This window comes from Anopheles maculipalpis, chromosome 3RL (genome assembly GCF_943734695.1).
Source record: "Anopheles maculipalpis chromosome 3RL, idAnoMacuDA_375_x, whole genome shotgun sequence".
Taxonomy (NCBI): Eukaryota; Metazoa; Arthropoda; class Insecta; order Diptera; family Culicidae; genus Anopheles; species Anopheles maculipalpis.
In genome coordinates this window covers 50,057,838-50,085,682 of record NC_064872.1, presented here as the reverse complement: position 1 = coordinate 50,085,682, position 27,845 = coordinate 50,057,838, and the positions used below count along the sequence as shown (strand labels likewise).

The window sequence follows — 27,845 nt, the reverse complement described above, 5'->3', positions numbered from 1 at the left end:
TGCATCACAAACTTTACAAACTTTACTTTTGTGTTGCTTTGTGTGTATGTTTGCGTTTTCTTTGTTTTTAATCATTAGGCACTTGGTAATGAAATTGTGGAATGTTTTTGGAAAACAACTGGTTCTTCTTCTTGTAGATAACATATTTTTGCCTTGCGGCTACCGCACATAAAACACGATTATTGTATACCTTCGGTCAACAGTCTGTATTCTGCGGTTTTGTAAATGTTTGTTGCGGTTTGGGGCACGCAACAGCGTATAGGAAAAGTTTCGAGTAAATGCACCTCTTTCCCTGTGAGCTTCCACCTGTATGAGATTGCTTTTCTCCCTGTGTTTACGCCAGATGCTGCAAATTGCATTGCGATCATTTTAATGGCCGCTCATAGTCTCGCCAATGCATGAGGTTTTTCTGTTAAGGGTGTAATATCGGGTTCGGATTTGGTCGGTAGTTCCAACTCCCTGTGGTGATGCTATATTTATACTTTAGTTTCAGGTCCCTCGGTGCAGTGTTCAAAGAATTTTTTGATCTTGGAAAGATATTGCTGACAAACGTGTCCGTAGTTTTTGTTGTACCAGTCGGGTGTGCGGCCTCTGCAAATTGAAGGAAAGAAAGAAATTAGCAAGATGATCACGCGCCATCACGAGCGAGCGAGAGCGGACTTACTTCATATCGACGCGCGATAGATGCATCAGCTTACACTTTCCACTGCCACACGGTTCGATCAGATACCGCGATGCTAGCACAACCCCATTCACTCCGCCTAGCAGCGATGTGGCGTTTTCGTGTGAAATTGACACTTCCACTATCACACAGGCGCCTCGGGGAAGGTCATTTTTCCATTGTCTACGAAGAGACGAGGATCATCAAATCAAAACACAGTAATCGTAAATGGTGAATGTCCGTTCGGACTTACCTTACGACACAGTACTCGGTGATCGGTTGCCCGCACGCATATTGGAAGACATCAGTATCCTGATCGAGCTGTTCGATTGTGCGCCACTTTAGTAGATAGGCGTCCCAGAGTGGTCGCTCGTTGACGATATGCTGTATCACTTCCATTGGCGGTGCTTCTACTTCTGTGACGCACTTCCACAGACGCAGCGGATGACCGTCGCCTACCTTTTTGAAGAATGCAGTCACCGATGGATCGGTCGAGCTTAGTGACACCCAGCCACGTGGTCTGTTGCAAAAAAAAAAAAAACGGAACTATTTAATCCACACCCAGAACCTTATGGTACTTTCCGTATCGTTACCGTTCGCGCCCCTCACGAAGACACTCGTTGATCGACTCGGACAGATAGCCGCGCCAGTTTTGAACGTGCATTTCCGTACCCAGCGACGCTAGTGGCACCGGTTTCGATTCGTCCATGTAGTTGAAATTGCAGCGTCGCATCTGATCGCTACTGATCATCCACAGACTCTGGAAACGATCGATCATGTACGCCAAACATTCGTGTGATGCCTTTGCCTCGGAGAGCTCCTTCTCATCGGGCGTTCCCGATCCGACGCCAGTTTTCTTCCGTCTGGGCGATGCTGCCGTGTATCTGTGGATGGCAAATTGGCACGTTGAGCAGCCGAAACTTGCAAACCATTCCTTCGCGCACACAGCACATACCTATTCCCGGATAGCAGATAGAAGAGCGAAGGTGCAAAGCAGACGGCCAGATTGTTGGCTGTCATTTGATTTAGGCTCGAGTTTTGCACCACCTTCTCGAGGAATGTTAACAGCAGATGCAGCACTTCGCGATGTTCATCCGGTAGAAGCAGAATAGCCGATTGCACCGCTTCCGCACGCACTTCGTCCGGGAGATCTGTCAGGAGAAGCAGATAACGTGTTATCAAAACGAGACATCTTTTAATGGGAATCAAAGTTTTCTTCACCATTTAGCTGGTATTTTGGCCATTTCACCTCTTTGAATCTCTCTCTGTGCTTAGAATATCAATTACTTTTCTGTCTTGGGTACAGAACGATCCTTCTGTCTTGCATACAGAATGTGCTGCGTTAGAAAACCCTCCAAACAGTTTCTTAACTGCTGCTCAAAGTAGTTGGAAGACATTTGACGTCATTGATTAATGACGCTCTCATTTTCAATATTCCTTAAAAACGCCTTCTGCCGCTTATTCTGAGTGATCGTCGCATAAAAGGCTTCGTCTAAAGCATGAACGGTGTTAAAACCGCAGTCTCTAAACTGCATCTTACCTTGGGACTATTTCTAATCAATAACATATTTATTTGTACGTGTTAAACAAAACTAAATATTTATTTGTACGCGTTAAACTTTGACAACGTCGACAAACAAGGAGCAGTGTTGGTTTTGAAAGATTAGAAGATTCAATCCCTAGGAAGAATGGAATCTGAATCGATGCTAATTGAAGGATTCGATTCGGATTTTATTAGGATTGGGTTCCGATCCGACTTGTATTCCAATGGAATCCGATCCGATTCCATTGGGATTCGATCCTATTCGGATTAGGTTTGATTTGGAATCAACCGAGACTCGTTCTGATTAGGATTCTCTATTTTCCATGACATTAAAATCTTACTTCTCACTATAATGAGCAACTACTTTTCACTACAGTAGGTAAGATTTTGTCCGTTTTGTTATTTGTGTTGAATTAGGAAACTATTGAATCCGATCCGATCCGACTGGGATTCCTTCCGATTGAGATTCGATAGGGATTGTACGTGAGGATTTCCACTTATCGAGCTCTTGGGTGTCGAATTCTCTTTATTTTCCGTGGAATTGGTGGAAAACTTAGCTATCGAACTTGACAATCCAGCGATTTTTTGGTTGTAAAATGTAAGTAAATAAACTGTACATCGCAAAACGTAACCAAAGAAAAGATTAAAAAACGGAGTTTGACACCCGGCAAGTTCGGTATCCGCTAAGGGAGCTCGACAAGTGGAAACACGACATATAGGGATTCGATTAAGATTCTCTTTAGGGTTTCGATTAGGACGACAGGGTCATGAATAGCCATGTTTTTAGTGTTTGTATTTTTGTTTATCTTGGAACTGCGGTATTTAATTGTACCGTTGGAACCTTTCTTTATGTCATATGCCGTAGACCGGAAACTACGGCACATCAAATTTGATTTGCAGAATAGGTTCAATGTCTAATTTGATCTAATAAATTAATATTTTGACTATTCGAGTAAAATGGACGAAAATCATGCTATGGAATAGCATGATTCAAAATAATTCCTCGAAAAGAACAAAGGAAAATAACTTACATTGAAATATAGCGATGAATGTCTCGGACAGCTTAGCAGTTAGCAGTGGATCAGGCAACTCACGAAAGTATTGTTTCACTAGATCCGCCACATCGTACGCGTGATACTCGTCGAACATTTCACTCCGCCATCCAACGTCATTGCTCGCTTCTATGACCGATTTCAGCTTGGCAATGCGAGACTTTACACCCGGCTTGCGGAACAAACCGACCTGATCGAGAGCATTCTTTTCTAGCCATGCGAACGCTAGTCGAATCGTGTACGGCACGGTACTACCGTACTTTTGCAGATTCAGCACCAGTGGCATCCCAAACACCTTGCGATCTTTATAGTCGGGCGTTTTGATGCGCTTAATGAACTTTGGCAAATCCCAGTTCCAGCCGGACCGATGCGTCGGACAATAGCGCTCCATATAACCGGTCAGGTTAGCGAGCCCAAGCTTTCGCACTACCAGCAACTGGCCGCAGGACATCTCCGACATACGCACCCCACTTCCGGACACATCTGAACCACGGTCTCCCGTTGCGACTGCACTGGAATGTTGGCTACCTTCTACCGAGACGAGTCCTACCGATTGTTTGTTACCTTTTCCCGGTACGGTTGCGACGTTACCGATATTGGAATTGGTAGAGGTGATACTTATAGCATTGGTGTGTGTAGAACTGGTGACCAATTGCGCTATGGTGGTTCCACGTTGCAACAATGACGGTTTTCGGTCATCCTTCGCGCCCAGTTGATCGGATTGCTGCAAGTCTATCGGGGACACCTTTGGCTGTTGGAAGCTATGCCAACGGGCGACCGTCGATCGTTTGCTGTTGGAGGAGCGCCCACTGCCTTCACCGCTTTCGTCAGTCGCTTTCGAGCTGTGGCGCACGGAACGGTTACTGAACGCGTCTCGATAACGCTTGGAAGCTTTACCCAGGTTTAACGAACCTCCCCGGTGCAGTTTCGATGGAGAAGCATTTACATCCGGCGCGGTCAATGTGCTACCACCCCCATTGCCTCTACCCTTAATGTCAGCGGTGGTAGTTGAAACGCCATCGTTCAGGCCACCAGACAGGTCGCAATCGAGCTCCACCTTAATTTTCGAACGGCGCTGCTTGGCATGGCACTCGGAATCGGATAGTGCTCCACCGCCGGTCTGATCATCTGCTACGGTGCTGGTAATTACTTTGCTTCTCAGCGCTTTCTTCGCCCGTGGGTATTTGCGTGCGTTCAATTTTTCTGATCGACTCGCTGAGACGTTTGTGGAGGTAAAATCGGTTACCGGACCACCAACACCTCCACCACCACTATCCTCGCTGCATATTGAAGATGAATCGTCACCGGATCGGGATTCCTGCTGTAGCTGCACCTGCTGCCGGAACGGCAATGTACCACCGGGTGACGATCGATCCGGTAATCGTTTGCCATCGTTTCCACCATGCAATGGCGACCATGCAGTGGCAGGTGTGCTTACGTTTGGTGACAAAAGAAGATTCCGCCGTCCATACAGATCGTTGGCGAACAGATCCTTCTTGCGATTGCCCGCCGCATCGAGCGCATCGTCGAAAGCAAGCAATTCGGTCGAGGGTCGTGGAGAGGTAGGATTGGAGTAGGACATTAAGTCAAACCCGGACCCACCGTATCCATCGATACCGTCGCCGGACGGACGATGGTGCGGGGAAAGGTGGGCACTCGAGTGTGCTGCTGAGGGTGCTAGAAAGATCAGTCCATCACGATTCTGTTTCTTTCTACGTCTCGATTTGATCGACTCCACCCGCCGTAAAATTGCCTTGGCACCATCCTTCAGACGCTCGCTACCGGTACGCCGTAAATGCACGCCACTTCCGACCGTTCCACAATCATCCTGCGAATCGGTGTCGGACGGTACACCGATGGTCATTTTTCCACCCGCTTCAAGCCACAGCTTTTCGTGATCTTCTGCACGCAGCAAAGTATTATTATTGTGGCGCCGTTGCTGATGAGATCCATGTCCCGCCGGATCGCCACCAGTGCCTTTGGATTGTGCCTCCTTCTGTGCGTTTCGCTGCTGTTGCTTGTTGTTTATCACACTAACCAAACCGATCGCATCATCCACGCGGGACCAGCGTCGGCTGTTGTGCTGGAATGTCCAAGCTTCACTAAGCGCACAGCTGTCATCGTCCGAGTCGTCGCGGTGCTGCAGCATGTAACGGTTCGAAAAGAGAAAATACGCGTTAGTTCAAACAGGCTGTTGCTGTCGATCGGTCATCCTGCTATTCTTACCGATGGTTTTGGTGTATGCTGATGGGCATCGAGGTGCATGTTTGCGCAGCGGTTGAGTGTATGGAGACGACGAAACAGTGACTGTAGTGGATCGGGCTCGAGGAATGGATGATCCTTCGCTACATCATCCACGATAATGGGAAACTGGTGATCTGCAAAATGGCGGAAAAAACTGTGAAACACGAAATCGAAAATATGTTTCCGAGCGCTTACCTTCGTACATTTGGGCGTACTGTGGGAACCCGGCGGCACGCAACCATCGGCAGGCTTCAATTGCTTCGATTTCTGCAGAAAAGAACAAGAAATACATGAATACAATTTAACATGTTTTATACAAAAGAAAGAATTTTGAATTTTGTGCACCTTTCCTCTAACAAATTTTTGGCCTTTTGTTGTTTTAAATTGGAAGATGATTGTTTAAACGCATTTGCATATTTTTTTCAAAGATGTTTGTAAGCAACAGAACGGGTCAGTTCTTTTTAATTGATTTTTATTTATAATTAATCATGACGGTACAATGACGTATTGTCGTTGATTGAAAGATGTAAGGAAATTTATTTATGGCTATTTCGTTTAAGTTTAAAATATATTTGTAGTTTTCTCATATAATCACAACGTAGCATTTATATTGTTGCATGTTCTTTTTTATGGGTTTTATAATTATTCGTTATTACAAGCACTTTTCTTCTTACTACTATTGAAAAACGCATGGTTATTGAACAAGAATGTTTCATTTTAATCTTTTAAATGCAAACCTAAATTCATTAAAACTTGAAATCAGCTTTACTACTTTATCCTATACAACTTAAACAATCCCATATACAACCTTGGATGCATCGATGACATTCAAACAAAACAACAAACCCCTAAAACTGAACCAAATGCGATTACACTGATTCGTTTATTGCAATATTTGTAGACTCGACATATATTCCCAATGTTTTGCTGTATCCCTCGTTATCTTCAACGGCCATTGTGCGCATCCGTTAATCTTGACCGGTGCCAAATTTCTTCCAGAACTCTCTGTCCAGCTCCACCAGCTCAGCAGCTGTCTTCGTCGTCTGCTTGTCTTCCTTCTCGGCAACCCGCTTTTGCCCTTCGCGACCTTCATTAACGTTGTCTACCGTTACAGGTGTCCGTTGGATCCGGCTTCCGGGATTGTCGTCATCCCCGCGGTCGGTGGAGGTCTTGGCACTGAAACTATGCGCCCGTTTGAAGAATTTCGTGGCAAAATATTTTGTTGTGCTAAATTTTTTCCTACCATCAAGTTGCGGCGTCAATGGAACTCGAGCCATCGCCGGAAGGCCTTCCTGGGACGGTGTTACCGGAGTCGTTGCCGTTGCTTCGCTTGTCTTGCCCGAGGGCTCAACGCTCGTGCTACGTCGGAAAGCGGTCAACTTCCTCGAGCTGATCGGGGTGCCTGGGATGGAAACGGCGCCCGTGCCTGTTAGGGAAGTGTTGGATGGCTGGTTATCATCACCAGCGGGTCTGTTATCTTGATCTTGGTCATATGATGCACCAGTTTTCTTTTTCGCTGTTACATCGGCTTCTTGTGCTTTCGGCTTTGCCGGAGGGGTTGACACCTCCACCTCTTGGTATGCCTCCGAGAAATCTCGACGCAGAGTGCCCTTGCGGGAAGAGTCTTCAAAAAACGAACGGACCGTTGGGCTTTTCACATCCGATTGGGTAAGTGTTTGAGCTGCCTCGGAAAAGGATCTGCTGTACGCTTGCTTCTGACTTGACGTGTTGAGGTAACTGTCTACGCAAAAATCCGAGGCGCGGGGCTGAGGTTGTTCCTTGGTTGGGACAGTTTCCAACTGTTTCTTCTCTCGCAGACGATCTAGTTCTTGATTGAAAGCTTGCAATTCCTCCACCAGGAACGAAGATTTTTCAGCAGTTGGGAGCTGCTGTTGTATCGGGGATGGGGTGACCGGATCTATGTCAACGTGGTTTTTTAATTTGTACAACTGCCTGGAGCTAATCGGTGTTCCCGGCACTGTTGGTTTGAAGTTCGGTGTTGCCTCTGGGACTGGGGCAAACTCGTTGTACACTTCGGAAAATTCTCGTCTATACGTTTGGCGTGATGCGGAATCGTTGAAATATTGCAGTACCGTAGGATCACGTACATCTCGTGGACCGTCTCCCAACGTTTGGACTGCTTGCGAAAACGATCTCTGATATGTTTTTGCCTGTTCCGACTCCTCAAAGAACTGTTGCGTGATTTTCTCTTCCGAAGCATCGGCTTGCAATTCAGCCACTGTCTTAGCTTGATAGGCATTAAGCTTTTCCTCCAGCCGTTTCTTCGATTCCTTCAGCTGGTCCAATTCCTGCAAGAAATTACTACGATCCTCTTCGGTCAACTCATCATCGGAAGAGTCGCTGATGAGTTTCGCGCGCCGTGTATCATCAGGCTTTGCTGTTTTTGGGCTGATCTTCTTCTTTTTAATTTTTTTCTGTTTCTTTTCGGCGGGAACAATGGGATCCGTTTCAGTCACCACTCCATACGCTTCAGAAAAATCTCGACGATAACTCCGTTGTGTAGCAGACTCTTCAAAATACTTCTTTACCACCGGATTTTTCTCGATCACTGGTGCATCTCCAACAGTACCAACTGCTTCCGAAAATGTTCTATGATAGGCTTTCCGTTCATCGGACTTGGCGAAAAACTCCTCAGTTGTTTCATGCCTGTTGCCTATTTTGGATTTCTCCTGTCCTGTCTGCTGCTGGATGGGAGGTATTGAATTTTCCTTGTCTACCGACAGTTGATGCATATCTTTCAGAAATTTATCCAGTATAATACTGCTGACGATGAGCTCATTCGCTACTGGATCATTTCCAGTCTGGTCGCGTGCTTCCTCGCCACTTGGTTCATCATCCCCAACGTATTGGCTTGAGAGTCTTCGCAGGTAGCGCGAACACACAGGCGTTCCCGGCACCGATAGGTTGATGCGAGGTTCTTTGGCGATCTTTGCGTCCTTTTGTTTTTTCTCGTAATGACTCCGAACACCGGCGAGGAAATCAAGCTTCGATTTGCGAGTTTTCGCTGCAATTGGATATTTTTTCGATCCATAATGTACTTCCTCCATCGTAGAGCCACACGTTTGGTGCCTGCCTGCTGAGAACACACCTTTCGTAGAACAGTCGGATAACACACTACTGCCTAAACAGCACGTCCAATAAGATTTGCGGTAGGTCACGAGACCTTGCGATATGGTTACTTTTCGTCGGTTACGTTGCTGCTGAGACACTGATTGAACAAAACGAAAGTTGAACACTTGAGCGAGAACCAACCAGGTGACTTCGGTTAGCCACGGGTTCTCTGTAGGATTTAATTAAACAGTCACGAACGTTGGACGGCTGAACCGAAACTGTTTTCCAATAAAAAGACACCAAAACCTAGCAACGTGACTAGGTGCTTGTGGTTCTTTTTTTTTACTCTCTGCGCACCAAATTGATAAGAGCGTCAGACGCAAAGTCGTCAATATCCAGCAAGTATCCGTTGGCGCTCAACAATATCTTAGTGTAAACCATCGCACATGAGTTGATAGGTTCAGTGAGGAGATAAAAATAAACCCTAAACGGTGTATTGGCATAGAAATAGTACCAACATAATTTCGGTTTTGATAATATGCAACAGAAAAGAAGAATGTTACAATGTACATGGATGAAATTGAAAATAAATTATTGTGATAGCACTGTATCTTGGCGATCCATCCAATCATCGATTAATCATTGGCACTTGGTGTCCTTGAGCAGCATAATGTAACGATAAAATGCTGCAAATTTGATGAGGAAACGCTTTTACAAAGTTTTCTATCTAAAGTTCAACTTATTCATCGAAAGGAAACACGTTTGTACTACATAAACGTTGAGACAAAAGATCAGAATGAGTAACAGATGGCACTTGTGGACAATATCTTTACATCGATTCGATTGGCTACCAACTAGCCTTCCACTACCGTTAAATAGAATTTTTTGTGTGGAACTTATATTGGAGGACCTTATCCAATCATTCTACGTTCAAGACGTATAGTAATAGTAACCGCGATTGTTATTCTTGTGTATAGAGGCTAGTCCCGATAGTTGTGGAGACACGCATTACCAAAGTATGGTGATGCCAAGTACGTTAATCAAACAATTTAATAAGCAGTTTCAACAACTCTCTTACAACTATCTTATAAGAATCATTCATGTAAAAGTCAATACTTATGCTATTGCTATTGCAGGGCGATTGTAATGTGGAACCTATTTCAAATGAACTGGTTTTGCGCAGTGAAATAACAATATCACCGCCGTCCATGAACGTGGCTATATTCAATGAACTTATCTAGCAATTCTATCTATTATCGGCACCAAGCCCGATAACAGCCACCATTTGATCACAACATCGCAGATTGAATGCGGGTTGTGGGAGAAGGTTCAGTAGTGACGTTCGTTTATCGAATGCAAAAGCGGCTTTCAAAGTTATTTATCGTTCCGACCATGGTCACTGCTGAAAGGGGGGTGGTAGCGTTTTTTTGTGTTATTTTTATGCAATTTTTTCGAATTTGCTTTCTATAGGTATTACTGTTCCCTTGTAATTCTTCCATCACACTACAGCCTATTACCGTGCCTGGTGAATACCGATCATCAATATTTAAACCTCCTCAACCGCCTGCTCTACAACCCAGTCATAGACCATGTAACACTAAGGCTTAGGCCGCAACCGAACAGCATCCACTAAACGAGCTACACAACGTTCATCCAAATGGCCCCATTTTGCCACCATCAGCGTTGGACGTTAGAAGCACGGAATGTGTTTGTGGGTGTTTTTTTTTTTCACTTTTCCCTTTTTGTAATTTTGCATACCTATTCATCAATCAATTTATCAATATACAAGGACGAAGGACAATTTAAAAATAGATACTGCGACAGAAGGAGGAAAAAAGTCCATCCATCCATCTATGCTGAAGCTCACCCTTCTGTGCATTCGACTAAGCTCCATAGATCTATGTATGTGTGCGTATATGTATGTGTGCATGTTTGTTGTATTGTGTTTCTTTATCTCTTTCTCGCCTCTCTCCCCGGTTCAGTATCCCTAGCTTCTCTCGTTCACTCTAATTAACTGATATTCAATTCCACTTGCTACTTTATCTTGTCGCTTATATTCCCCTTCCGTGGTGTAGAAGTAAAACGGATGAAAGCATCACAATGTGCTCTCCCTCTCGATATCAGTCAGTGCACGGCACGTACGTGCACACACACACACATACACTAGCAACGACAGCATCCATCGTGCGGCATCCGGTACGCTGTTGCTGCTCTCTCAATGAAGAGCAACAGATGATTTTTTATGATTTTTTTTTTGCTGGCGGCAATGACAGCCTGCAGGTCTCGGCCGTATTCCATTATCCTGACACAGAACCCCACCCCGCCACGGCTAACCAGTGCTAGTGCCTTTTTCCGCTTGCACACCACATTCCATCATAGAATGGACAGCGTTGTGCTCCCACGCGCTGTGGCAAAACGTTCCACGGGCGACAAAAGCTCTATTCTTCCCATTTCAACAACTCTCGGGATGTGGTCCGCTTGTAAGTGGCATTTTACCTGCAATTTTTCTTTCCCGCATCTTTTTCCACAGCGATTCCGCTTTCCGAATGTGCCAGTTCTCGATCTTGGCGGAAAAGCTGCGAAAAAACTTGTACTCCCGAATGCTGGACATCCTGCGGTGCATTGTTTGGTCCTTCCTTTCCTTCGTGGTGTTGCTCCGACGCTATGGACCAGGACAAGGACCAGGCACAGGATCTGTGTTCCGAGCGGTAGGATGCTTACGTGCCCCTCAAAAGCAAATGGTACACGCCTTGTTTTGTCGAACCGGGTTGTGCAGCAAAGCACTCTAACTTAAGTAAATCAACGAAAATAATTGCAAGCGTCAAGGAAATATACGGAAGTCACCGTGAAATGAAAGATGCACTACCATTCGTACGCTTTTTGACTCACGAAACAAACACTACGAGAGGATGCCTCTCAAGGACTGAAGCTAACGCACGCTAACCGATCTAGTCTTTCGCACGATAGAATAACATAAAATCGCAAAGAAAAGTTTCACACTTTTCTGAGCACAAAACACTGGCACTCGCATAGAAAGGAAGCTTTTCGAAACACAACAAAACACTAAACATGCAAGCAGCACTGCAAGCTAATGCAAGCAAAGCAAGAAACAACAATTAAATCCCGGCCACTGCAACACCAACCACCAGCCTGACTGACTGACCAACTACTAACAATGAGTGATGAGCAAGGATGTCTCACATGTCAGCGGATGAAACAGCAGCACCAAGGATGCAAGGAAAATTATGTGAGTACAGAGTAGCATCAAGGCCAGGGGATCTAATCTGGGGCGTGGGGTCCACTGCGGAGGTTGGAAAATTCAAGAGAATCCTTCCCTATGCTCAAATTCTCGCAAGCACAGGATACGTACGATGCTTGAGTCCGTTTCTCTCGGACTCTCACCGTGTCTCAAGCTTTGTGTTCATCGTTTTGCAACACCACAAGCGTGGAGCCGTTTTGTTCTGATTGTATATGCGAACCTCGGCGTGTTATGTACGATCATCCTCACCCCCTCCATCCATTATGTGCGTGCACAGAGCACGCTTGTACATAAAAATACACACGCCACAAATTCAGGCCAATCCGACCAAAACGAAAACTCTACACAAACGACGACGAGCCACGCACATTTTTTAATGCTACCCAACCTTTAACCTCCCGCCAAAAAAAAAGGTCATTAAAATGTGATACCCTGCTGTATGTGGTGAGCCTGTTTGTTTGTTTCCTAGCGAAAAAGTTTAAAGCAGCTATTAAGCGGAATATGCTGGTCGCTCGAAATTAGAAGTACGCTGACACTCATTGCTACGGCAATAGTATTATAAACTGGTACGAAGCAAGAAGCGTTTTGTACTATGACTTTTAAATTCTAAACCAAGAGAACTATCGATTACTGGGCGATTGAGCATGGGTGGCACAGAGAGCTACGATTGTTTTTGTTTTGAATTATGTTACGAACGGGAAATACACTCCTGCGGCAGCAATGCAGAGTCCGTGAATCTATCAAAACGAACTGAGCTGCATTACGAAGCAGCTACCAGTTATGCTGAGCCACAATTAATTTCCGGAAACTTTGTGCAGCATCGATTGGTGGTTTGGTTTGATGTACAGATGGAACATGTTTAAAACCATTTGCCCATACCATACACGGGGCAAAGGGGATTCTGTAGTTCAAGAGAATCAATATGCAACAAGCCAATATTCAGTAAAGCTTTGTCAACATGGTACGTTTAGATATTTATGAGCTCTTGGTTAAGTTAAAGTTAGGTTAATTCTTATCCACAATTCCATTGGAACACTAGAAATCTCACATATTTGGCAGAAAATAATTCTCAACGTCACAGTTCGCTTGAATTGAAAAACAAGAACCCTTGTATTGTTACGTGAAGTAATATAATCACATCGATAGGTTATCAACATACATTGCTCAACATTAACTAGCAAACTACGACGAATTGAAAAAGTTATTTTACAATATTGCATATTATTTTAAGCTATTTTTTCTTCAAAATTAATCCACAATAAACCGATGATGTTGTGCACACAAAAATCTCACAAAGGTAACATAAGACATCTTATCTGCTACACTTACCCGCCAAATGCCGATCGCTTTGTGACCTCGAGTAACGTAGATTTGCCTAGGAAACCAAAACAAAAAAACATACCAACTGTAAATAATGAACACAAAAAAAGACATTCAAAAATCGGCTTACCCTTGCCACCGTGAGAACGTTCTCCTCATCCTTGAGCAGCACCGGTGCTGAGCTCGATTTCGAGCCGAGCTCTTCGGCAATCAAATGGTTATGGCCGCTGTGGAGCGACGTGCTGCTCGGAGATGGTAAATCGGTCATATTGGACTTGAGCGGTTGGAATGGTTCCTGATCGAGCGCTAGGAAAAACTGTTTCCGTTTCGCGTCGATCGCGCTCTGGTGCGATTTAAACTTTAGATGTAGGGCCATGTTCCGGTGGCCTCCAGCTGCCGCCACGGACGGCAGACTGTTGGTGCTCGTTTTAAGCCCCCGATCGTTTGCCAACATCTGCTGGTCGCTGTTGTTATAATAGTATCCGGCAAAGTCTTTACCCGTTGGTCCTGTTGCACCACCCGACAGCACCGCACATTGTTTATGCTGGTGTCGCTTACGTACACCACCGCTCACAATCGTCTCGCGCTCGTCTGAGGTCGTATCATCCCCTGCACCTTCCTGACTATCCTCGCAAGATGGCGCAGCTACGTCCAGCAGGCTCATGTCGTCCGATAAGCTGTCGGATCGCTCCGTGTACCGTCCGTAGCTGCTGTATCCGCTGGAGGACATATTTTCGCCTGCCGATTGCGAGCGAACACTGGGCTTGGGTAGCGTTGCCGAGGGCGATGATGCTGAAGTGGTCGTCGAGCTTACCATTTCCATACGATCGTGCGATCGGTAACGATGATCGTATGCATTCCGGGTGCGTTTTGCATTATTGTCGATTGGTCCCAATGTATTGTGACGTTCAAAATTCGATGCAAAAGCACCGACGTCGATACTACTACTTTGCTGGGTAACATTTGCGTGCGGTATGGTTGCATACTTTACATGATGACTAGCGTTCTGCTGTTGCTGGTGATGTTTTTGTAGATGTGGACCGGCTTTGGCTAACATTCCATATCCAGTCCCTTCGTCATGATTTGTCTACAATAGAAAACAAGAGATTTTTGCATCAATTTACGATCTACCTACAGAGAGCAACGCCTCACAACATATACTTTGAGATTTTTCTGAGTGTGTATGTGTGTGTGTGTGTTTTTTTTTTTACAGTAAAGAAGCGGCGTGCTGAAGAGAAAAAAGGTGGACAAAGCGAATTGAGTCGTGCCATGCCACACCGGAAACGACCAATCATTTGCTTACCTTTAAGTCGTTTTTCCGTTTTTTGTCACTTCCCGTTGTTCCGTTGCCAGCCACAATAGTGGTAATATTTTCATTCAGCACAGTTTGTTCAAACATTTCCGATATTTCCGCCTAAAACGAGAGGAGAATAGAAGAGTGAAATGTAAATAAACACTGAAAACGAACAAGGAAGCACATTCAGGGGCCTATCTGGGCGTGGGGAATGATATGAACTCTTGTTATGTTAGCGGAATGAGATAATGATATAATCTTAGCCATTTAGGTAGCAGCGGAAGAAAAATAATTAATTATAAGGTTAGGAAATGGTTCGGTTGTTTTATCAAAGTATCTTAAAATTCTACATCATACACATAACAGCGGTTTATAGTTGATAAGACAAAATCGTCATCTCAAATGAGGTAACGAACTCTTGTGAATCTAGTACTTAAGTTAAGTGCTCCCGTTAAGTTTTGCTAGCATCATATCAGTGTAATTTCAGTGCTAGACGCGAGTTGATGATTTTTCCTCAACAATTGAAGAACCATGCAATAAAATTAACTACTACTTAACTACTTCAACAAATGCTCCAAGGTTTATTACACTAAAGGTAAAGAAAATAGTATCATTCGAAATTTGGACCTGGATTGGGACTCAACATTATGGATTTCGATCTTTAGTGAATCACACTCTGTATAGCGAGGAGTGTGCATCCATCGAAAAAGAGGAAATCGGCACTAAAGAAAGTATTATAAATACTTGAAGTAAATTTGTAGCATCATCAATAAAAAATACATAAAATAGGGGGGCACCACCGGGCCGGTGGTGTAAACAACTGTGGCGCCGGACTTCAAACGGCAGGACCGGGGTTCAAAACCCACCTGTATCGTCCCCCCGTAGTGAGGACTGACTATCCAACTACGTGGTATCAGCAAGTCTAGTAGGCCATTTTCGATGGCCGGCATGTCCTTAGGGGTCGTTAAGCCAAGCTGAAGATGAAGAAGAGGTTCATTGTAGGATAAAATAAAAACTTCATGAATATTTGCTAACGTGTTTTTTTACCAAATTCGTACACGAAACACTAGCTTAGTTGCATGAAAAGAAAATATGAACTACGAAGAAAAAAAAAGCCTAAAATCTGGAACAGACAAACCGAAACGGTTGCGATTAGTAATGGGACAAAATTAGCTTCGGTCTAATCACAAGCAAGGGCAGTAAAAAAAACATGATTAATCTCAACCATTGCTCACTCGTAGTAATGCGATGTTCAATTCAATCCCCATGCTGCGTAACTTTGTTAGAAGAAAAAAAAAATCAACACGATAAGGACATTGGCAAATAAGCAAATAATCGGAGCTCGTTCCCCGACATTGCACGACACATTGGGCATCCCGAGACAATTTAATATGACAAAACAGATTACACCCCATGGACACCTTCCTTTTCTTGACAGTGTGCTGCCTAGTCTAATATTCCATGACTTCTGCGTAGGACCTCTCAGGAGGCTTACACAAACCAAACGACCGTTTCACCTAAAGGAAGAACCAACCAGGCAAACGACTTGTTACGAATAGAAAAGAGAGAAAATAAAAACAAAACAAACACCGAAATGACTTTACTCTTCAACATCTCGTTTGCTTTCGGTCTAAGGTGATATTTTCTTAATGGAATCACTTTTTTTCTTTTGCTTCTCTCACCCACCTAGTGAGACTAGCGGCATAGAGGGGCAGTTGAAGAAAGATGGAAAAACTATTTAAGTCGCACCGTTTTCCGACCTGATCGTCAGTACAGTAGCAAAGATGCATCTAGTCGGTAGTACTGTGAAAAATTGGCGCCACAGCTAGGGTTTTCCTTCATACATCAAGCGGTTGGTCCACACACTCAGGACACGCCAGCTGGACTGGGGTTCGTGTTGATCATAACAATATTTTCGGCGTAATTAAATTGTGAACAGTGACAGGAAAAGAGAAAAGAAAGTAGTCTCCGGATCGGATCGAGTTTAGCGAGACAGCGACGGCCAAAAACAAAACAGAGATCCAGAGAAACCATTTTTGGTAATTAAAGTCGCGCCAGAATATGGCACAGAAACGACCGCGAATCTCTGTGGGTGTGATGGCAGTTTGTTGCGGTGTACTGTCCTTATCCGTAGTGGCCCGTGAATCTGCGTCCCACAATGAACCCGGAGTAAGCTCGCGAAAGTATGTCGCTGTGCATCATCATTCGGTGCAGCCGGGAACATTCGCGTCACCGGTGGATGCACCGGACACGCTAGGTATGGCAGTGACAACACCACTCACGCCCGATCCGAAAGCAACGATCGAAAACGAACGACATCGAAAGACGAGGTAAGATTGGAGATTGATGATCACATCATTCGTGTATGATGCAAAGTTTTGCACGAAGTCATAGCGATGACTTAATCTAGGTGATAACGTTCACATGACTCTCTAGCAGAATAAATGATAATTTTTTGGTTGAATTTATGCTATCGCTATTTCAAACCATTTCTATCGTATTGTTTGTTATCATAAATATTTTTAAATTTTCAAACTAATTACTTTGATAAATAGAACAATTATTTTTTGGGGCAATAGCGCATGGAAAAGCCTACTGTAAAATACCGGACCGGGGCGGCGCGGTGGTATAGGCGAAAGCGGCGAAGGTCTTCAAACGGCAGGACCGGGGTTCAAATCCCATCCAGACCGTCCCCCTGTAGTGAAGACTGACTATCAAACTACGTGGTATCAGCAAGTCTAGTAGGCCATTTTCGATGGCCGGCATGTCCTTAGGGGTCGTTAAGCCAAGAAGAAGAAAATACTGTCCTCTTCCGGTTTGATATCCCCTCAGAATCGTTCTCCCGCCGTGAGATCTTAGCTATAAAACTACGTTAATATAATGTCTAGTAAGCCATTCGATGACCGGCACGACCAAAAATAAGTTCGTTAAGCCAAGAATAAGATAACACCTGAACAGGGGTAGCCGGTAGCGATGTGCGGTCTGGAGCGCCCACACGGTTCCCATCCAGCTCCGGTATGTGTGATTCCGGTTCCGAATTCTAGGTCCTCTGGACCGGCTTCAATGCAATGATGATTGATAAAACCATAAAATGACCATCAATATTCAGTTCCATTATTTAAATACGAGAGCAGTCCGGTGGTAGAGGCGACCACCGTGGTGCCAGTCTTCACTCGGCAGGACCGGGGTACAAATCCCATCCGAATCGTTCCCGGTTAGTGAGGACCCTTAAACCGAGGAAAGAAATTCAATACCAAATAGAACTTATGCCATTGCTCCACAAGTATTAACTCGACTAGCAGTTTTTTTTTCAGAAGTAATTTTCTCAAAACTTGAAGTAGTTGTCACATTTATCTTTTGTTTCAAATTATTCCCCCATATTATACCTCATCTACAGAGAAACAAATAAACTTCCCCGGCCAGCTACAACCAGTGATGAGTCCTTCAGCACCAGCCCAACGGCCAACCAAATAAGACGCCGTCGCATGGAACCCAAAATTCGTGGCCTTCCTTCGCCGCTCGTATTCATGCCAGCCCGTGGTCGTCGCTTTGGTGGGTTCGAAATTCCGGCAGAAAAACGTCAAATCACTATCGAGCAGATGCTCGAGAAGGGCGACTACTTCGTTCCCAACCGTGGCAAAAAAGCACCGACGACGGGCGAACTGATCAAAAAGGGCAAGTTTGACGTACTGCTTGGAGGAGCTCCCGATGAGTACTTCTTTCCGAACCGGGGCAAAAAGCAGTACTGGCTATCGTACGATCGTACGGGCGGCAATGTAAGGCCGCTCGTTGCCCGTGGCGCTGCGACATTCGACGGCCAGCTCAAAAGTTTCACCGCACCGCAACAGCTTCAAAAGCCCATAGCGAATCGTTTGCGGAGAAATTTGCTAGAAAATCTTGCCAACGAGCACAAGGACACGTTCTTTTCATCGCGCGGCAAAAGATTTTTACCCTTCGAGGAAGAATTGATGCTAGTTCCATCGAACGCTCTGGACGAGCAGCTACAGAGCGACAGTGCACAGGAAGGATTGTCAGACGAAAGGACGCAGGAATTCTCCGGTCAGTCGAACGATCTTGATGCATTGCTTTGGGATGAGGACATGCTACTTTCGCTCGAACAACCCGTAAGCTAAGAACAGCTACCAGCAGTAGCACCAGTTTAATGGAATTCACTTCCCCTGAGTCTGAAGGTGGGCGAGTAAAACCAAAACAATGTCATGTTTCAAACAAACGTGAAAAACACGACTCCATATTTATAACGCATGTTCTATAGGTTTTCCATGAATATCTCAATACGATATTCAAATACATCGTCTTACTTTTTTACTATGCAATTGGCTCACTAAACACAAGGTGGCAGGTAGAAACTGCAAAGTATTCAGAACAAAACAAAACTAAATAAAAATTTAACAAAATAAACAAAACACGAATAGATTTGTATAAAAAAAGAAATAAACAAGAATGCACAAAAGAAAAAGAGACAGAGAGAAAGTGATTCAGATGTAACAAAAACCCATCGTTAATTACGGACTTTGTAGTACGATTAAGCAAAAGAGTAATGTTACCTTTTCTGAAATAAATGCAAATGATGCTAACAGCAATATAAATTAACGCAAACACTTTTACCAGGTTGCGACGATTGTAATTTAAACTTTGTTTCACGTACTTGCAAATGATTGATCATGAAGGCAATTACATTTATGTCTTAAACGATAAATAAATTAGGCCTGTCATTATTTGTTGCTCACCATATATGCTAGTGGATAATGTAATACCGTTATGGTAAAGATATGGGCGCTTTCTGAAAACATATCAGCTGGCAGCGATGAGCTGGTGACCGAACTGTTCAAGATGGATACGGAGAGGATTTCCGCCATCATGCATCGGCTGATTGTTAGGAATTGTGATCAGGAAGAACTACCGGACGAATAGAAACTGGATGTCATACACCCGGTGTACAAAAAGGGCAACAGGATGGACTGTGCTAACTTCCGGGCCATCACAGTCCTGAATGCTACCTATAAGATCCTGTTCCGTATTCTCTTCTGCAGACTGGAGCCCCTTGCTACAGATTTCTTCCGAAACTACCAAGCTGGATTTGTTGGAGGCAACCGACCAAATCTTCACTCTTCGACAGATCCTCCCGAAATGCCGAGAGCGCCAGACGCTCCCGGCACTTCTACAGCGCCCTACGCACACCCTGTTTATCGATTTCAAGGCGGCCTACGATACCATAGATCGGACCGCACTATGGAACACCATGCAGCAGTACGGATTCCCTGGGAAGCTGGTACGGTTGCTAAAGGTCACTATGAATGGGGTGCAGTGCAAGGTGAGACTTTCGAGCATGCTGTTGGAATCGTTCGAATCGCAACGGGGTCTGAGGCAAGGAAACGGACTCTCCTGTCTACTGTTCAATATAGCCTTGGAAGGTGTCATACGAAGCGAGGGATTTCGACATCCGGGGCACGTTTTTACTCAATCTCTCCAATTCCTTGGCTTCGCGGATGACATCGACATCATCGGACGGAAAACTGCGGCGGTGTGCGAGGCGTACACCCGACTGAAACGCGAGGCATAGAATTGGATTGAGCATCAATGCTACGAAGACAAAATTCCGACTTGCCGGAAGCTCTGACCGTGATAGAGCCCGACTCGGAAGCAGAGTATCAGTTGACGGGAACGATCTCAAGGTGGTAGAGGAGTTCTGCTGCCTTGGTACGATCGTAATTTCGGACAACAACGTAAGCAGCGAAATCCGAAGGCGCATTGTTCAGGGGAATCGTGTCTACTACGGACTCCACAAACTCTTGCGATCCAGAAGACTCCAACAACACACGAAATGCACGATTTACTGCACCTTGATACGTCCGGTACTCCTCTACGAGTCTTGAACTATGCTGACGGAGCGGGTGCTAAGGACTATCTTTGGCGGTGTGTGCGAGCAGGGCGTGTGGCGATGGAGAATGAAGTACGAGCTAGCTGAGCTGTTTGGCGGTGCTGATATCCTGACGGTATATCAAAGCCGGAAGGATACATTGGTTGGGGCATGTGATGAGGATGCCGGACTCATGTCCCACCAAGAAAGTGCTCGTCAGCGACCCGTTCGGCACGAGACGTAGAAGAGCACAGCGAGCTCGTTGGCTGGATCAATTGGAGTCTAATCTGTCGGAGATCGGATGCAGCCCTAGACCGATTTTCCTGGAAACTGATTGGAGACCTGGCCATGTCGACACCACGTGCTCAATCCTGAGCAGACCAAGAAGAAAAAGAAGAAGAAGAAGATCTGAAAACATTTCCTAGGCAACAGCAGTATTCGATGTCGTCGTATTTGTCTTATCCATCGACCCAACCAATCCATTGTTTATTGACGTTAAAGCCTTATCAGTTCATCAGTGATTTGGAGCAACTCTAGTCTGGAAAACAGTCAAACCAAAATAACAAACGAACGATTGAAGGTTTGTTGGTACTATGAGTTTTATGGCTGAGCAAAAAAGTTTGAAATAAGGAGGAATTTTCTTTCGGTTTCGCTTCAATTTCTCGCTATTAGAGAAAGATGAAAAAATCTAATAGGGAACAGACTCTAGCCATCCAATATTATTAAGAAGTATTTAGATGAAATGTAGCATTAAATTATGAAGAAAACCAAAGATTTATTTTCTGTACAAGATGAGTAGTGTTATACAAATCTGACAGCCCATACTGTCTGAGACGTTCAACCATCCATGTATCAATTACCTCACACTCATTCTGTATCCGAAAACTAAGATTATATGCATAGAAAGAGCTCATTGACTAATTCAACTACTTTATTTTGAAGAAAGACATAGACATCGTTTCGGGTGATTGGTGTAAAATAGCTCGAGACCGGATGGCAATATTATGGCAGAATTCTGTTTGAACGTATGTATTTAAGCGCAATTCAATGAGTTTTCTGGAGCAGTTTTCTTTTCAATGCCATCCAAATTAAATCTATTTATAGCTTAATTTGTCCACAAGTGGACCTTAAAAAAAACTTTAATTTCTTTTCTACTCGCATTGAATCCTATTCTAGAATGAACCATGGTAGAATTCAAACCAAACTATCTTCGAATGCATTGGAGATGAGCCAACAATCTACAGTCGTGCGGATATTGCAACGTTTCACACTAGTTTGTTGTCGACTACGATTTACACCATGATTCATACAGTGATTGAAGGGCCAGACCACTTTTTTATTGTACACACACACACCTGTCGCACCAGCGCCCAGGATACTTCATCGATAACAGTGCGAATGGGTGATTAAAAAAAGATTACTGCACTCTCCCGTTTACATGTGTTAATAAAGCAACAATATTGTAATTGATAGGAACTCAAGAAATACGAACCAACCATGATTGCGCATGGCTAAGAATCTTTGCTTCACACACTTCACTAGTGCGGTGTCGCCATTTAAGATAAAGCGTCTTCGCTACGTAGCAACTCCATACCATAGATGGAACCGATTACCAGCAAATACAGATATTACCATATTTTCCAAAAGGAACCAATTATCAGCACACAACACTAATAAAAGCTTGGCAACTGAGCAAACTTGGAGGTCAGAGATAAGACAGATTGGCATATGTTTTAGCAAGCCGAAATTAACAGATGCTGTTTGGTGTGAAAGCAAATGTTTAACTTCACAATTAGCACGTTCATGCTCTACCAAAAAAAGATTTTTTGGCACTAATAGTAGTAGGAGTGGTAGCAGGAGTAGTTTGTAATAGAAACGGCCGTCTGCTATCTTCGAAAGGCTGGTAAAACGTTTCAATAATGTTCCGTACAAGTAAACATTCAAATCACTACATGCGCTTGAGTAATTCATCAACAGAAACAACAATCAGAGAAGAAATGGCATCCCCCAATCAATCACTACGTCCTCCTCTCTGGGCAGAACAAACGCTTATCGCGCCTGCTGCTGCTTCTGCTGCTGACGATGAGATGTAAAATATTTATGGAACGAATTGAACGCAGCTTGTGCTTGAAACGGCAGTAATTTATACCTTTCGTAGACATTAAATACATACAGATTATTTTAATTTGTCTGATGGATTCCACAACGCCTTACGTCATGAGCGGTTTCTGTATTAAATTAGAAACGCTATTTTACTGATTCCTTCTGGTACATTATCTTAGAATTCGTTTGCGTTCGGTTGGAGAAGAATTTTTGACTAAATGAGTTTGATGTTGTAGTACAGAACGGCAGAACCTCTGTTTTTAGTTTAGCAAAAATATTATGCGCTCCATCAGTTGCGCAATAATGTGTTTGTTTGTTAGTTTCATTACAGAAACTTTAACTCATTTGACTTCATGCTTCTCCAGCAATCATGTGATCTATCGAAATCTAATCCGGGCACTGAGGTGAACTAACTATTGCCCAAACATTGCAAAGAAAATTAAAAAATTTTAGTATTTTTTTAAAAATACGATAAAAAGATTAAATAAGTGCGTACATGATAGGAAATTGTTTATTTAGTCCAACTTACTTGCACTTTTTCCAGAATCCGTTCCAGTTCGGCGTAAGGATCCTCCAATTCTCCAACCGTCGAACTGACCGCCATACCGTATGGCGACCCGGAATCTGTCATGTCACGGGTCACATCCCGTTTGACAGTCGGCGATTGGTGATGCCGTGTGGTTGAAGATGTACCACCAGCTGCAGACACCGACGATTCGACCGATCGAGCAGGATCGCAGCTGCCGATCGTCGACGGACTCGCTGCAGAAGTTGTCTGAGCGTTGCTCATCGTGCCACTCTGGCTCGGTGATTCCATCTGGGATCTAGCACTGGCAGTTCGGAGCGTTTCTAAGCGACACATGCCTTGTTGTTGCTCTGAAGTTTGCCGACACGGATTCTGGCGCTGCGTATCGGATGCGTCGCGGTGTTGAATATATTGATCGTCCTGTGAACGATGGACTGTCCGACCTGCCACATGTCCATTTCCTACCGCGGGACGATCCCGCATTTTACTCCTGCACCGAACAATATCCGGTTCCGGTTCATCCTGTGGCAGGAGATGATTGTTGTTCTCAACATCTCCACCGTTGGAGGTGCTATTATTGCCTGGGTTGCGTGAATCGCTGCTCAACGACGTCATAATACACTTTGCCGATCATTTGCCCATAGCCACATATTTCTTTCACCTAAATTCTCGATGCACTTACAAACACTGCCACCCGTTAGGACGAATGCTTGGCGTGGCGTCGTAGTCGGGTGAAACCATGGAGATCATCACCACGGATAATACACGCTGCTTGCATGACACACCACACTGCCACAGAGCACACTTTGATGATGAATAACGCCGTTGACAGCACCCGCGCGATCACAGCCACCCTTTTTCACTCGCGCGCACGCAGCTACCCACACTACTACAACGCTCCACACGCTTCAACAACACTAGCCACACTCACTCACTGTGGCGCTCCAGTGCGCATTTCTATCGTTTTATTCCATCTGCTGATTATACTGCTGCACTATACATACTCTGCAATGTTTGTATGTGGTTAGGTTAACACAGTTAAAGGCGCAACGCGGCGAACGCGTATGTATTTATTAATTCCATTCCCTCAACTGTGGACTGCGGATTCGCGCACGCTACCCGCGACGAAAGTGACGTCATTCGAAAATAATGTTAAACGCAGCCAAGGCACACACGTACGATCTGGTGCTGGTGCTGCTGCTAATCGGCCCGAGGAACAACAGTGACATCGCTGACACGCAGCGATCAGCGAGATGCGATGTCGACAAGTGCAGAGCGGCAAAGCGAAAGAGATGGAACGATCGATTAGGACGCGGCGGTTAAGAATGGACGGTTGGCCCCAGAAGCCTGCCTTTTTTACCCCCGGCTTGTCACTTCGTCACGTCTCAACCACAACACACAATAGCCGTTTTGACGCACCAGGAAAAAATGTGTCCGCTAAGCAGCAAATCGACACCGATGGCAATAAGATTATGGCAGAAATTATTCAATATTAAATGTTTTTTACACACATAAACATCGACAAGGGTGGGATTGTACCAAATGATATTGATGTTGACCAAAATTTAAACATGTTCAAACATAACATAATTTGTTTTAATTAAACTAATGTTCTAATTTATCTAATCTCTTATTAACCCGAACCGATTTTTATTTTTAATTTCTCTTAAGGACGCAGGCCACGAGCAAGAATCTCTTATGAGTATTTTTGAAATTTTCTCGCTTTGAAATCGCTTTTTGAGAATCTGAAGGATACGTAAGCTACCTGCATGGGGCAACGGAGAAAAAGTTATGATAAATATTTTGATATATTTCAAAGCTTTTTTTTCTCATTTCTCTGAATTTTTAAATCTGTTTTCCTGAATTATTTTCTCAAACAGCAATTCCAAGCAACTATGGAAAGCCCACAACTGTTTAATACACATTCAATATTCAAATGAGAGTTAAGTTAACTCTTTTTCTTTGAAATATTTGCAAATTTAACTCATTAGTACTACTAAGTTTACAAATTGTAGGATTTTAAAGTTTACATGGTTTTTTGACAAAGTTCAGAGTATTACAATCACGAGTATTAACGATGTACGATGATAATGGTGTATTTGTTGGAATTTTAAAACGATTGAAAGGTGCTGGCTACCCGGCCAGCCAGCCTGTTGTCTGGAATATGAAGTTTTTCTAGTTACCTTTCGCAGGGTTTGATTGAAGCTAAATTGACGCAAAACTTTTTACAATTAAATACAATGTGGATATTCTTCTTCTTGACTTGACGAACTTCTAAGGTCAACGCCGGCCATCGAAGGGCTTGATAGACTTGCCGATACCGCGTAGTTGGATAGTCAGTCCTCACTACGGGGGGACGGTCCGGATGGGATTTAAACTCCGGTCCTGCAGTGTGAAAACCAACACCGTTGTCGCCTCACTACCGATTCGCGGACATTAGAGTACACAATTGGAACATCACAATCGACGCCATAACAAAGTGTTTGTTTAAAAGATGCAACTTAAATATGTTTTACCGATTTATACTTATTTCCAGCATCGTACATATTGCTATTTGTTGGGGTGCGACTCATGACCGGTTGGCACATAGCCAACAAATATTGTAAAAAAAAACCCGTACATTCACAACACGCTTTGCAGCCGCGTGCTGTTGAAACGATCCATACTCTCGGCTAAGTATGCGCCGTTCGTTCTACCACAAACAATATGGAGCCACACAACGGTCACTAAAATCTCAAGGCCTCGTTCGTGCCTCGTTGGGTTAAGATGACAGGCAGTAGGGGGGGGACAATCCCCCTCCGATGTCCATCAGCAGGAGCAATAATTACTGCTGCCTGTCGCTGGTAGACACGGTCTGCTGCCATTCAAACCTATTTTCTTCCTGTTGTTGATACACCACCAAACATCCATCATGAACCCGGCACGCGCAGCCAGAAACACGAAAGGTTTAATTCAAGAGTCTATTCGAATGGTTAGCGAACGAGGAAGCACCGTACACCATTTGAAGGACTTTTGCGAACGGGATGCTTGGGTTTTGGGTAATCTGTGTAGATCATCGAACCGATCGATGCACGCACGGATCGCACGGGTAAAACGAACAGGAAGGAAGCATCTATGACCTATGCTTAGCTTACACGCCCAAGCTCGACTGGGCGTGGAGGTTGTGTTGAATTGCACTAACTTCACTGTAATTGAATCATTGGCTGTCGTTCCTTTTTCTGGTTACACCTCATATTTACTTTCATTCATAAATTAACCCAGGCCCACAACGCACACACGCACACACGTATGCAGAGTTTCACACGCACACATACATATACACAGGCACGCAGCACACAACCTAAAGCTGCGTATAACGGTATGGAGCTAGCTCAACTCCGCCAGCACACTGAACAACAGCAGCATCAACACTGCTGATGACTTACGACTGTGTGCTCTGAAGCCACGTATAAACACACACGCATACACACCGTGTTCTTGACGAAGATGACATATAGCTCCGCTTCTAATACGGGCCTCCGTGTTCTTGTGCATTGAAATGGTTGCCATCTATGCAAGCCGCTAGTGAAATGCAAAAAAAAACACCAAAAGAGAAAACACCCGCACCGTCACACACGTACGATATGCCCGACGATGGTGGCGTTGGCAATGATGATGATGATGACAACGACGACCGATGCACTACTGCGGCCACACCAAATGTACACACAACACACAAGCGAGCACACAGGGTACGTTTTTCCCCCCGTAGCTAAAAAACGCCCAGCCTACTGGAACGCGCACCACGAACGACCGAGCAAACGAAAATGTAGTGTGTTTGCGCCCCTGACGAAATCCTGTTACGTTGTGCGAGAGAAGTTTACGCGTTCCTCGCTCGCGCTTTGCTAGATAAGCTGAGTACGACGCGTTGGAGCGAGATATGCGCAGCATATAAACTTGTTTATGATCTATCGGTTTATGAATGCGCTTACACCACCAGCAGCAGCAGCAGCAGCAGATGGGCTATGGTGCGAACGAGACGGGCGATGGTACGAAATGACACAAGCTACGCGGTGTATTTGTATGCTCAACACGCACACCATCACTGTGTTCGTCTTCGATTGCTTCCTTCGTGTGTACGGTAGAAAAGAATTCGGAAATACCCTCAGCTTGTATGGGATGGTTGTGTTTCTTTCATACACTCGTGTGTGAGTGTGTGTGAAGAGCGTAGACACAACAATCGCACCAACTGCACTACTGAACGATCCTCCTGAAAATCGGTTCTTGTGTTTGCATTTTCGTGCGCGAAAAACCAAACAAAATTTATAATAACTTTTTTTTCGAATGTTTACGAAAACACACATCAACGGAACACACAAAACGCTTTTCTCCATTATTTTAGTTGGTTTATTTTCCTCCCCGCACGTCTTCGGTTCGCTGCTTCGCCGCTGCTGTTCCAACTTTCATTTTTCTTCCGATTTTCCATCTTTCCGCTTACAGTTTTTGCTTCATCGCGTCACGGCACGAGTACTTACACAAAAAAATATCAGATCGTAGTAATTTGTTGGTTGTATGATAATTTAATTTAAAAAGCCTAGAGTACTGTTTCTTGTGTCAGTAGTGTTTCCGTGTTTCCACCTTTTTCCAGCAATTGGTTTAGCAGCAATCCGTTTTTCATTCCTGTACGCTTACTTTAAAAAAACCCCTTACCAGCCCCATTCGTTTGCAAACATCACTATTTCGTTTCGTGCATAGTATTACTTTTTCCCCGTTTCCCCCGGCGCACGTTCTCTCTGTCGGTCGGTCCTTTCCGGCATCATATTCCGTTTGCCTCGTTATCCCATCCTCTGTCTCTTATCTTTATATATATATGCGTGTGTTTGTGTGTTTGTGTATATATATATATATAATATA

General features: G+C 44.4%; 4 protein-coding genes across 4 annotated transcripts in view; 1 reads left to right on the top strand and 3 right to left on the bottom strand.

Annotated features, from left to right (window-relative positions):
• LOC126561370 (chaoptin) overlaps nucleotides 1–27,845 on the bottom strand; it is a 79,279-nt gene that overhangs the window by 29,776 nt on the left and 21,658 nt on the right. The gene's annotated exons all lie outside the window — the stretch shown is intronic.
• LOC126561324 (rho GTPase-activating protein 7) lies at nucleotides 468–23,642 on the bottom strand. Its single transcript, XM_050217398.1, has 12 exons — nucleotides 22,956–23,642; nucleotides 14,455–14,565; nucleotides 13,282–14,238; nucleotides 13,161–13,206; nucleotides 5,696–5,767; nucleotides 5,483–5,634; nucleotides 3,236–5,396; nucleotides 1,617–1,812; nucleotides 1,255–1,545; nucleotides 915–1,181; nucleotides 665–844; nucleotides 468–591 (listed from the first exon to the last, which is right to left on the bottom strand). Exons 1-12 carry the CDS (start codon nucleotides 23,565–23,567, stop codon nucleotides 477–479), a joined length of 5,160 nt encoding a protein of 1,719 aa, XP_050073355.1. The 5' UTR covers nucleotides 23,568–23,642; the 3' UTR covers nucleotides 468–476.
• Nucleotides 6,609–8,575, bottom strand: LOC126561850 (uncharacterized). The gene is made up of 2 exons (XM_050218186.1): nucleotides 6,744–8,575; nucleotides 6,609–6,682 (listed from the first exon to the last, which is right to left on the bottom strand). The coding sequence occupies exons 1-2, from the start codon at nucleotides 8,566–8,568 to the stop codon at nucleotides 6,609–6,611; spliced, it is 1,899 nt and encodes a 632-aa protein (XP_050074143.1). The 5' UTR covers nucleotides 8,569–8,575.
• On the top strand, nucleotides 16,482–18,578 carry LOC126562568 (uncharacterized). Its single transcript, XM_050219115.1, has 2 exons — nucleotides 16,482–16,775; nucleotides 17,843–18,578. Exons 1-2 carry the CDS (start codon nucleotides 16,507–16,509, stop codon nucleotides 18,576–18,578), a joined length of 1,005 nt encoding a protein of 334 aa, XP_050075072.1. The 5' UTR covers nucleotides 16,482–16,506.

Excerpts from the sequence above, each read along its gene's own strand:
- LOC126561324 (XM_050217398.1), bottom strand. The coding sequence starts at position 23,567 with ATGACGTCGTTGAGCAGCGATTCACGCAACCCAGGCAATAATAGCACC. Across the intron at positions 845-914 it reads ACCGAGTACTGTGTCGTAAG|ACAATGGAAAAATGACCTTC; the intron begins GTAAGTCCGAAC and ends GTCTCTTCGTAG. Across the intron at positions 592-664 it reads CTATCGCGCGTCGATATGAA|AGGCCGCACACCCGACTGGT; the intron begins GTAAGTCCGCTC and ends TTCAATTTGCAG.
- LOC126562568 (XM_050219115.1), top strand. The coding sequence starts at position 16,507 with ATGGCACAGAAACGACCGCGAATCTCTGTGGGTGTGATGGCAGTTTGT. Across the intron at positions 16,776-17,842 it reads GAACGACATCGAAAGACGAG|AGAAACAAATAAACTTCCCC; the intron begins GTAAGATTGGAG and ends CCTCATCTACAG.
- LOC126561850 (XM_050218186.1), bottom strand. The coding sequence starts at position 8,568 with ATGGAGGAAGTACATTATGGATCGAAAAAATATCCAATTGCAGCGAAA. Across the intron at positions 6,683-6,743 it reads ATTGACGCCGCAACTTGATG|TTTCAGTGCCAAGACCTCCA; the intron begins GTAGGAAAAAAT and ends ACGGGCGCATAG.